Here is an 11087-nt window from a genome sequence, read left to right on the forward strand (position 1 = left end):
CTCATTATGCCTTTGTTAATAAAACAGACATCATATGAAACGAGGAAATTACATGCAACATTTTAAACTAAAATGGATCTGAACATTGTAAAAAACTCAAATATTTGTCAGAATTGTCAGATATGACCCAGAACAAAAGAGATCCAGATCAGATTAAAAAGATTCCACTAATCTGCATATTAATCTGCAGCTTTGCCCTGTAAACAATTAAAGGGTAAAAAAAAACTCACTGGACCATGTCAGCTACATAGTCTTCCAGATAGCAGCTGTTGAATTTCACCAGGTTCACTAAAACCAAAAGGAACTCTGAAGACAAACCAACATCCATCCACTGCAGCACAAAGTCAGCTGAAGGGAGAAAACAAATCATTACAGCCAGCTTTCTGTCCAGAAGCGTTATCTCTACTGCCTTTTTCTCACACTGCTGGATGCCTCTCACTTGGCTTATTGCAGGCAAACGTTAGAGGAATAAATACTCACCTAACTCTTCTTCTAAGTAAGTGATGTATCGTCCATTTTCTGTTAGAGCCTTAAACACTTCAAGCCGTTCGTGCAAGTCTTCATTGGAGGGATAGTCCTTAATAACTTTAAAAAAATGTGCTCTAAGGATTCCTAATCTCTCACCCTTAGGAAAAAAAGAAGGGGGGTAGGGGTAGGAGAAGAAGGTGGAGAAATAACAGTGTCACTAAAGAAGGCCCAGAGCTGATCAAAAGCTGTAGCAATAAACTCGATGCTTGACATTATTTTATTTTTCTACAGGCTATAGAAATAATTCTCTGTCTCTACTGGCAATTGCACAGGACTGCTCTAACATTTCTTTATCAGCATTCAGGACTTGAAAGCTATTTTGTCCAGCACCACACAGACAGCATCCAATACACAAAGCAACCCACAGAAACCACAACTGACAGCACTGCCAGGAGAGCATTTATAAAACAGAGTGAAACAGAATTGATGCTTACTCTTTTCCTAAGCATCTCCCACTACCCTTACAGGATACAGCAAAGTAGAACTTTGGTCTGATACAGTCTTATGTTTGAACAGCACACTGTGACATCTGAAGAATTCACAGCATGCTTAACTTGGCCAGACTAGGAAAGTATCTCATAGAGAACTTGCTGCACTTTTGACATGCTGAAATATCAAAAACTGCTGCAGACTGGGACTGACACGTCTGGACAAAGACTGTATGAAGTTTGCTGCATTGTGCCCAGATTTAAATTAAAGCACCAAAATAAGAAATGTGGAAAGTCGTAGAAAAAGGCTGCCCAATATCTTTTCACATTCATACTCGACACAAATCCAAGTTTAAGTATAGTGTTTTTTCTATAGTTTGTTTTCACCTGCCCTTGAATGATTGACTTTAGGAGATGAAGAACAGCATGTCTGGCTTCAGCTGGGCGCTCGGGCTGGAGCATATCAGCTACCACCTTCCATATTGCTTCCACTGCATGCTGCAAACAAACATGAGAGGCAGTATAAGGAAAGGTAAGCTTCTTCTAGGAACTTCACCCAGCAGGTCAGTCACTAATTACTGCACGTTAATAAACAAGATCCTCAGGATTTCACGTCCAGAGTTCTCCTTTTGAGGGACACTCCCACCTGCCTGTCATAAGCTCTGGTGAAGGATGTGAGACACCAGTTCCTGGCCCGTATGACAACCTGCACCCATCACTGAAGTTCCTCATTCACATGACATTTGTGCAGAAACCTTCACCCAAACACACGGTGAGTTTAAAGCCAATTGGAAGTAGCTTATTAACAGGACAGGAAGCCAGTAAACGCCGTCCCTGCAGGATTAACATCATCTCCTGTTCACTGTCCTGATCAGACCAAAATATTTACAGCATTATCCTTCCATTTCATGCATAAAGCCCAACAGCTACATGCTCTCTCCACCACAGCTGGCAGACTGAACAAGACTAATTTCCTTGGCACGTGAGCCATCTTACTACAGGTTTGGACAGCACAACATGTAGCTTCTGGAATTAACAATTTGAAAAGGCAGTCTGAACTACAGGAACTTCTTATGGTAGGCTAAGAGTTGCTGTTTACATTTTATGCTTCAAACACTCACTGAACACTTTGAAACTTACCTCTTCAATTTTTTTTGTTTTTGCCACTTCACAGATTTGGCTGATTGCTCGTATCCTATTACTTAATCCACATTCTATGCTCAGTTCCTGGAATAAAATGCAGAAATAAGCCAACAGTTTATCTTTCTAGAAACAGTAAGTCATTTCTCAAAGGGTTACAGGGCCGTTGAAAAAGGAATTAAGACATTTGCCCAAAATTATCTATTAGTCATCATCACTGGAGCTTTTCAGGAATCTCTCCAACAACATTTTTGCATGAGCACATGATGATTCACCAAAACGAGAACCTTCCCAGATCTGGAGCCAAGCAGCTTTTCACCTCCAGGACAGAACAACTCGATTTCTTTCTTCAGAAAATTTAATAACTCTGGTGGTGGCATTTACTGAGCACACAGGAGGCAGGGAAAGGATGGACATAAGTCTCTCTCCAGTTTCCAGCTGGTAAAAGTTCAGCTGCTTCAGCACAGACAATAAGAGATCCCGATCTCTTTCCCCCTTCTACGTGTCACCCTCTCTGTCTGCTAACTATTCCTTTTACAGACTCACCAGACCAATTACTGGAACCATCTGAGTTTTTCTTCCACAAAAATTTAAGCTTTCATAAAATAGAAATAGTGTTCAGCTTGCGCTAACTGCCACTACATAAACTTCATCAAGCTCAGACTATCAATGCAAAGCAACTTACTTTGAGTCTGTAATCTGTCACAACTGAGAATAACATCACCTCATAAAATATCTCAAAACTACTTGAACACTTAATTAAAACACTATAACTTCTAACTCCATGAATTTTACATGCATTTCACTAGAGAGTGAATTGAGAGATAAGGTAAAAAGGCAAGAACACATGGCAACAAAGAAAGCAGAACAACTGACTGAGAGCCCTCTGCCTTCCAAGCAATCTGGACTACACCTTTACACACATTTCTCACACCTTGAGTACTTCTGCAGTGATGATGAATTCCGTTTGCTTGCCCTCTGATGACTTTGAACTTCCCCGGGATGATCCCAGCCCCAAGAGATTCTTGAACTTCTCCTTCAGCCCCGAATCCTTGCTTTGAGGCTTTGCCATAGCTGACAAGAAAGCAGCGCTGAGCCCCTGCAAACACAGAGCAGTGACTGTTCAGGGAGGCCCAGGCAGAATCTTTAAGTATGAAAAAAAAACAACCTTCACAATGCAGCATTTACAAACAGCTCTGTTGTTTCAAGCTGTTTACAGAGAAGCCCAATGCCGAGGACAACACTGAGCTGCCCAGGGCTGACAGCACTGAGTAACCATCTGCTGGGAGCTCTGAGTGACCAACGCCACCACAGCCTGCACATGGCAATCTCCATTTTACCACCACTGAATTGATTTTTGAATCACAGACACGCACGCTTTGAGGCAGACATGCACCAAAGTCCTCACTCTCTTCAACCACGGGTGCCCCATCCCTGGAGGTGTTCCAGGCCAGGCTGCACGGGGCCCCGGTATGATCCATTGCAGACAACCAGCCCACAGAGGCATGGGGCTGGGGGGCTCTGGGGGCCTTTCTAACACGCTTTCCATTACTCCCAACCCAAAAGCAGTGCGTGGGTCCCACTCAACCGGTGATATTACACGACTCCACGACAAAGCACGCAGCACGTTAAGCATGACGGCCTTCAGCACAGCGGGGCACCCTGCCCTCCAAGGGTCAGCCCAGCACTCCGCCCCCCACGTCAGGACACCCATCGCTGCGTCCCGGGGACACAGCACAAGCGCCGCAGCAGCCCCGCAGGCACCCAGACCCCCAGCACCCCGTACCCCAACCGCTCCCCGGAGACCCGCGGCAGCCATAGGCGGTAGCCATAGGCCGCAGCCCCGCGCCCGGGGCCGCTCACCCGCCGCAGGCCCGGCCCCGCCGCCCCGGCCCCTCTACGCGCCGCGCCGACCCCGCCCCTGGCGGAAGTCCCTCCAGACACTTCCGGTGCCTTCTGCTTCGCAGGGCATTCTGGGATTGGTAGTCCCGGATGTACCGGGCTGCTGCCATGTGCGCGGCTGCGCCTGGCGGCGGTGGGCGGGCGGCTCGGAGGTTCGGAGCTGCGAGGGCAGGTACGGGGTGGGGCTAGGGTGAGGGTCAGGATTAGTGCTAGGGCTGGGGTAGGGGCTAGGCCTAGATGCGTATCCGACGGGGTAGGGGGCGGAGTCTGGGCCATTCTCAAAGCAGCAGCCCAGCTGGGGTTGTTGAGGGGCTTTGGGATGGGTTTTGAAGGGCTGTTATCTGTCTGTGGGGACACTGCCTCTCTGTAAGGGCCTTCTTTGCTCTCTTGCGGTGCTCCCGATTTCGGCTGTGCCCGCACAGGAAGTGCTGTTGGTTTGAGGTTATGGGGAAGGTGTGTTTGTCTCCACTCAGAACACTGGGTGTAGGGCAGGTGATGGTATCTGACAGCAAGTGTTGGCTTCAGGCATGAACATCTCCCTCTTGCAGGGGGACGGGTCCCCAGTGCAGCCCCGAGGTACAGCAGGAGGACAAGGCGGGTCCCTATTGCTTATGAAGCTGAACCCAGGCCTGAGTCCCCTGGCCCCAAATGGGAGCCAGAGAACTGGCGGCAGCAGCTGGAGCGTATCCGGGAGATGAGGAGGCACCGAGATGCTCCCGTGGATGAAATGGGAGTGGATAAATGCTACGACACCAGTGCACCACCGCAGGTAATGTCACCCCAGGAGCATCACTAGGCTGCATAGTGCTGGTTTGGGCATCTCCATAACATCAAAATAAACACAGAGTGCATCCAGTCTGAAGGCAGAGATCAGTCGTGCAGGAGGTTATGGCACAGGTACATGTGGGAGGGAGCTGGCTTATCCTGTGGGCAGAGAAGAGCCAGCTGCTTGCTGTCCTGTGCTTGGCTCAGTGCCTTCAGACAGTCCTTGTGATGTGGTTCTGGGTTCTGTGCTCCCATTTAGCCCATTCTAACTAGCAAACACAGCTATGAAATATGCTCGTCCTCTGCTTAAACTGGAGAGTTGCCAGCTTGAACCAACAGCAGAGGATGAGGCAAAAATGAGATGAATTTGGACTCAGAGTGGAAACCTCAACAACATATTAGGGCTGTGCTTTCAGGAAGGCATGTCTTTCTTTCTTTAAAAGTTTCTGCAGCAGTCCAAGGAGGGTGCTCGTCAAGATGGCTCTGTAGCACAGAGGAAAAACAGTTCAGGGAGAAGGTGAAAGAGCTGATAACTCTCCAACCTGCTGTTGTGCTCTTAGAGCAACATAGAAGTGCAAATTGGCTTTCTTCCTTCTTGCAGCTCTCCTTTAAGGGGATGCCGGTTGAAAGACGGGGGCCTGCTGGAGTGGCAGTGTGTTCCCTCAGAATGGGAACAGTGGGAAAGGGGGGCATTTGCATCAGTGCTAAAAACAAAGCAAGGCAAGGACACAGTGCAGGGCTCTGCTCTTTGTGCACTGGGGACATGGGGGACACAGAGGGAACACACAGACTGGCTCAGCAGCGTTGTGCTGGGTGGGAGAATCCAGCTGCAAAAGGATCTCAGAGAGCCTTTCGGCGTCTCCTTTCCCCCAGGTTATGCGCTACCAAGTTCTGCTGTCTCTGATGCTCTCTAGCCAGACTAAGGACCAGGTGACATCAGCTGCCATGCTCCGCCTGAGGCAGCGTGGCCTCACAGTTGACAGCATTTTGCAGATGGATGATGCAACGCTTGGGCAAATCATTTATCCTGTTGGATTCTGGAGAGTAAGTGCAGGATTAACGTTTGTGTGCATTAACCTCCTCCACCTTCCCCTGTTCCCATGCAAAGTCCTGTGTCTGGGACTGCTTAGAAGCCCAGGAGGGGGACACAAGGAGGGTGGCTTGGCCTTTGCAGGCTGTATCTCATGGTCCGTACCTGTGCAGAAAGTAAGTGCTGAAGGCGGAAGGTGGGTGTGAATCAGCCCTGTGTCTGAGACTTCCTACTGTGTTCAGCCTTTATTCCATGCCCTATGGTGATCTTTTCCCTGGAGTCAAGCTGAAGGCTGTATTTTTATGCTGGTTTTAGCGATTTGTATTCACAGTAAGATTGTTTGCTGCAGTGCCTGCAGAGTGCAGAGGAGTTTAGAGCTAATCAGCTTTCAGTATTTTGCTTTCAGAGAGAAATCTAAGATCTCTGTCACCTCTCTGCAAACTCCAGTAAATGGACTCACACATAACCCACACCAAGGAATGTTTTTGTTTCTTTCCCCTGTATTGGAGGGCAACTTGATTTTTCTGCTTTTCCCTTTGGTTTTCCAGAACAAGGTAAAGTACATAAAGCAGACAACAGCCATCCTGAAGCAGAATTATGGGGGTGACATACCAAGCACTGTGGAAGAGTTGGTGAAGCTGCCAGGAGTTGGGCCCAAAATGGCCCATTTGGCCATGAACATTGCTTGGAACAGCGTATCTGGGATAGGTAGGTTGAACTGTGTTTTCCACATTTCTCTGTTCCTGAATCCTCCATGATCCATCCCTGAGCAGAGAGGGCTCGTTGCAAGCTACCTGCCCTAAGGAAACCTAATAGCATCACTTGAGTCATGTGCAGAGTGTATGTTGTGCTTGGGTGGATGCAGGGTGCAATCCTCAACCATTCAAAGTGAATGTATTGCGTGGACCCATTTACTGTTTTGCCCAAAATTTGAAGCAAAAATCCCCAAGTGCAGTCACTCCTTCTGCTCAGATGCTGATAAGCAGAGCAAATATTGCTTAATTGGGTAGGCATCCAAAAAGATGTGTTAGTAAAATAGAACTTTGAAGTTTCATTGGTTTCAAGTGAAAGAGATAATTTTGTGATTTGCAGGTAGTTTTAGGGTGACCTGAGGCTTGGTAGGTTGCTTCTGCAAGCTGTTAGGGGGGTAGAAGTGTAGCTTAGTCTCTAGTGCCAGTTGCTTGAAATCAGTTCAGTGGTTCATGATACACTATAGAGAGAAAGGGCTGCCCTGCAGAGCCAGCAGATGGGGCTGGAAGATCAGCACAACCCAAGGACTCTGGGGATGGATTAATATTCCAAGTGAATTTGCTGCTTAATGGAGGGCCCTGGGAAAGTCAATAGTGGTGCCACCTGATGAATGACTGCCACAACCCAAGGTCAGTGCGGGCAGCAGCTGACCCCTGTAGCTCCACTGGTGACTGTCAGCTGTGCAAAATGTGGCTCTTGTGTGAGAGCTCAACAGTGTTCAGGGTCTGTTGTTCTCTCCCTGCTATGGGGGAGGGAAGTCCACTGGGAGCCAAACTAGCCAACTGTTTTCCAAATAATTGCGTGCTCAGTTTTGATTTAAGAGGCAAGGCTTAGTCTTCCTGTTTACAGCAATTTCCTGGGTTTTGCCCAATTAGCCACAGAGACAGGTTTATCGCTGCTGATCTAACAATAATATACTTTGCATTCTGAGCTTTTTAGCTCAAAGCACTTTATAAACATTTGTTTAAACCTCACAAACCCTCTTGTGTTAGTAGGTATTATGAAATGTGTTTTCCATCTGGGTAAACTGAGGGGCAGAGATTGCAACTTGCGTAACAGCAGCTGAAATACCCGGAGGAAGAGAACCTGGGACAGGCTGCCCTGTGCCTGCTAGATCACAGTGCGGAAACCTTTGTAGGAAGGCTGCCTAAGATTGTGTCAGTGTGTTGCTAGCTGTGTGGTATGAGATACCCACCCTGTCTGCTTTTGGCTCTGAGCTTAGGAAGAAACCAACATGTTTGTATTGTGAGTGAGCTTCCCCTTGTGTTTCACCTGCCCTATTCCTGCAGGGCTACAAAGGAAGCCCATTGCAGGGCATTGTACCTGGTTTGCTGTGACAGGCAGCCCTGGCTGTGCTCTCTGCATTCAGGCATGTTTGTTTCCCACCTAAACTCTGGGCTCTCCCTTCCTAGCTGTGGACACCCATGTGCACAGGATCACAAACAGGCTGAAGTGGGTGAAGAAGGAGACCAGATACCCTGAGGAAACTCGGGTAGCACTGGAGGACTGGCTGCCCAGGTGAGGTGTGAGCCCCCAGCCTCCTTCTGCCTTGTGCTAGACAGAGGAGCCACATCTGCATAAATCCTATTGCATTTTCAGTGGCTGCAGTGTGGATCTCCTTCTTATGGATGAACTTGTCTGCAGATGTCTCTCTGCTCTCAGGGTGTTTCAGCAGCGTCTCAACTACTGAGTGGTTTCTTTGCTATTAAATGTGTCAGTCAGCACTAGTTCAGGAAAGTACCTGGAGGTCTTGATAGCACACTCACTTTCCTAGACAAACTTATTATGATGCAAGCCAGGTGCCTTTCTGTTTGGGGCCCTGCTGAGCCTAATGGCCATAGCAGTAGCAGGCCATGGTTGGATTCCGACCTTCAGAGATGCTTAATCTTCAGTATCAAGTACCAACTGACAAGTGGAACATTCTAATGTCACATCTCCACATCTGACACATGCCTTAGCACAAAGAAATGACCACATGTGCTTTATGTGATGGTCCTTCCACATCCCCCACACTTCAGAAGGATCAAGAGGAGCTAGGGCTGTCCTTAGCTTCCAGGTGGTTTGGGAAAATAGGCGAAAGGTATCGGTGTAATAACACGGGCTGCTTAACCCCTCTAAGCAGCTGCACTGAAAAGCTCACTCTCTCTCTCACTGCAGGGATCTCTGGAGGGAGATCAACTGGCTCTTGGTGGGCTTTGGCCAGCAGACCTGCCTGCCTGTGAATCCTCGCTGCAAAGAATGCCTTAATCAAGACATATGCCCTGCTGCTAAGAGATTCTGAGAATCCATTCTGGCTGCCTAGAGTAAGAAGGCCACTTCAACCCAGAGCCAAGCGGTAGGAATGTTGTGCTTTGCATGGGGCTGTGTGACTGTAGAGAAACAGGAGGCTGCTGCAACCAGCTCAGCGTTCTTAGGGAGGGGAAGCTGCTGTTGGTGGCTGAGCTCTCAAGAGGAAAAAGGGTCCTTCAAAGCACAGTAGTCCTGCTGCATCAGTGCTGCCAGCTCCAGCCCCCATGTGAATGCTTGAGTGCGCCCCAACAGCGCAGCAGGCTGTGCAGTGTCAGGAACAGCTGGAGAAATGCAAGACTTCCTGCTGCTTGTAAATATGTGTTGAATAAAGGTGGTGGGTTATTTTTTCTACCCATGAGGTTTGCTGGCATCTCTGTAACACAGGGTGGGGGAAGAAGAGCTCACAGTGACCAGTGAGCTCATAGCAACCAGCCCAGCAGCTGAGATCAGGCAGCTAAGTCTCCTGCCTGGCCCTGGCAGTGAGAACGATGGTCAGTAAGGTCCAGCTAGAGATGTCACAAGCTAGGGTCAGAGGCAGCCACAGTCTGAACAAGCGACCTTTGAGTTCTGCTTGCAGAGGAGTCATGGGGGAGGCACAGCATGGCAGCAGGTAACAGAGCCAGCTTCACACTCTTTGAATATGCTGACAGGGTTTCCAGTAGCTGCAGGATCCAGGTTAGTGCGTACCTCAGAAGCTGACACAAGGGCCACCACCACCACTGCGTGTGTTTTGTTCTTCAAAGAAAGGGCAATGCTGACTTCAGTGCAGAGCTTCAAAGGGATCATTTCAGCTACACTTTAAACAGGCAAGGGAGGAAGCAAAGTTTATAATGTGCTAAAGAAGGCAGTAATACCACCCTCAAGTTCTCACCACACAGATGAGGAATGAGCAAATAAGTGGTACATGGGAAAACAAAGTTTATTACTGACATTACAGTGTATATTATGTTTTTACAATACAACTAACAGCCTTATACTTTATTGATTTTTTTTTTTTTTTTTTTCCAAGTTAAATGTACAGGAACTGAATAATTACTACTGAGCTACAAGATGTCAGAAATACGATAAGTGCTTTAACCAGGAGCAATTTCCATGGACTAAGCAGAGATTAAGATTTTAAAATCTTATCAGTATGCATTTGCACACCTGATTTCTTTTGATCTGCTTTCAGAACGACACGTTCTTTCTTTTTCCTCCCCCCTTAACTACAGTGGTCCAGTCTTGTATGAGAAACGTGGTATTTACAAATGAGTCTTTGCTCTTAACGTGCATCATAGATTAAGTTCGTGGTGTAGTGGGGAGCACTCTGCCCTGCACAGAGCAGAGTACTGTGGGGTTTGGCTATGCAGGCACTGGGAACAATGTGCATACCGTGGAAATGTGGGGCTCCTTCAGTACTTTCTCAGTTCTTGTAGAAGCAAATATTTCAGGGACTAAAATGAGAGGAGCTAATCGTCTTTGAAGTGGGGTAGGAAAGAGGTCTGTAGCTAATGGCAGAGTCCTGGAGGGGAAGAAAAAAAAAATCTCCCCTTATCCTGAGCCATCATCCTGCTGCCAGTCTCATCCTCAATAATCCAACACCTGCACCAGACCCTCTCCTTTTTTTTTTTTTCCCCAACCTATTCAGCCCATCTACAGTTTGCACTTTCATAAAAGAGAAATCCTTTCCTCTGCCCCTGAGGGTTCCGTGCTCCCTCCAGCCAGCAGCCAAGCACTGGCCCTATGCTGCAGCCAGGAGAGCAGCACGTGGTATAAGGCACCTTTTAGTTCAGTGTTTAGGAAACACAGAGCCATGGCAATATCCATAGTGCACTGACTAATCCAAAGGCCTCTACCTTGTAATACAGCAGCTCTGGGGAGTAACAGAGCAAAGTCGCAGCCTCGTCTTTTGTTTAGATGAGTCATCAACACCCAAGTTATCGCTGCCCATTTGCATTCAGCTGGGGAACATGGCTTTACCAGATGCCCAGTCCCTCCCCACTGCTGCACGGCCAGCACACAGTGGAGCTGGGGGGAGCAGACCTCACAGCCGGACTCTCTGTGGTGCACTGCATTCCATTTTCCTCCTTCACAGCCAAAGGCAAGCAATAAAGAGCTTAAAACAACTTCAGCTGTCATGCTTTACATTTGGAGGATTTGAAAACATTCCTGGTATTAAAAGGAGGACACAAAACCAAAGCAATTGCCCCAACATCAAACCTCTCCTAACCAGAGTTTACTCCATAGCTGACCCTGTGGCCAAGGAGCACAGAGGG

General features: G+C 47.9%; 2 protein-coding genes across 2 annotated transcripts in view; one reads left to right on the forward strand and one right to left on the reverse strand.

The window, feature by feature from the left end:
* The window catches only part of TSC2 (TSC complex subunit 2), a gene marked incomplete at both ends in the record, with an annotated part of 28316 nt that extends 25148 nt beyond the window's left edge, over positions 1 to 3168 (reverse strand). Inside the window, 5 exons of the mRNA XM_079543106.1 lie at positions 231 to 348; positions 481 to 625; positions 1344 to 1454; positions 2097 to 2183; positions 3031 to 3168. Coding sequence (XP_079399232.1) covers positions 231 to 348; positions 481 to 625; positions 1344 to 1454; positions 2097 to 2183; positions 3031 to 3168 — 599 coding nt within the window. The remainder of the gene's footprint in view (positions 1 to 230; positions 349 to 480; positions 626 to 1343; positions 1455 to 2096; positions 2184 to 3030) is intronic.
* A 938-nt stretch (positions 3169 to 4106) lies between these two features.
* NTHL1 (nth like DNA glycosylase 1) lies at positions 4107 to 8824 on the forward strand (the record flags this gene model as incomplete). Its single annotated transcript, XM_079542922.1, has 6 exons — positions 4107 to 4170; positions 4547 to 4767; positions 5637 to 5807; positions 6342 to 6501; positions 7956 to 8061; positions 8701 to 8824. 6 exons carry the CDS (start codon positions 4107 to 4109, stop codon positions 8822 to 8824), a joined length of 846 nt encoding a protein of 281 aa, XP_079399048.1.
* Between the last annotated feature and the right edge of the window lie 2263 nt (positions 8825 to 11087).

The sequence above is a fragment of the Tetrao urogallus genome, assembly GCF_951394365.1.
Source record: "Tetrao urogallus genome assembly, chromosome: 15".
Taxonomy (NCBI): domain Eukaryota; kingdom Metazoa; phylum Chordata; class Aves; order Galliformes; family Phasianidae; genus Tetrao; species Tetrao urogallus.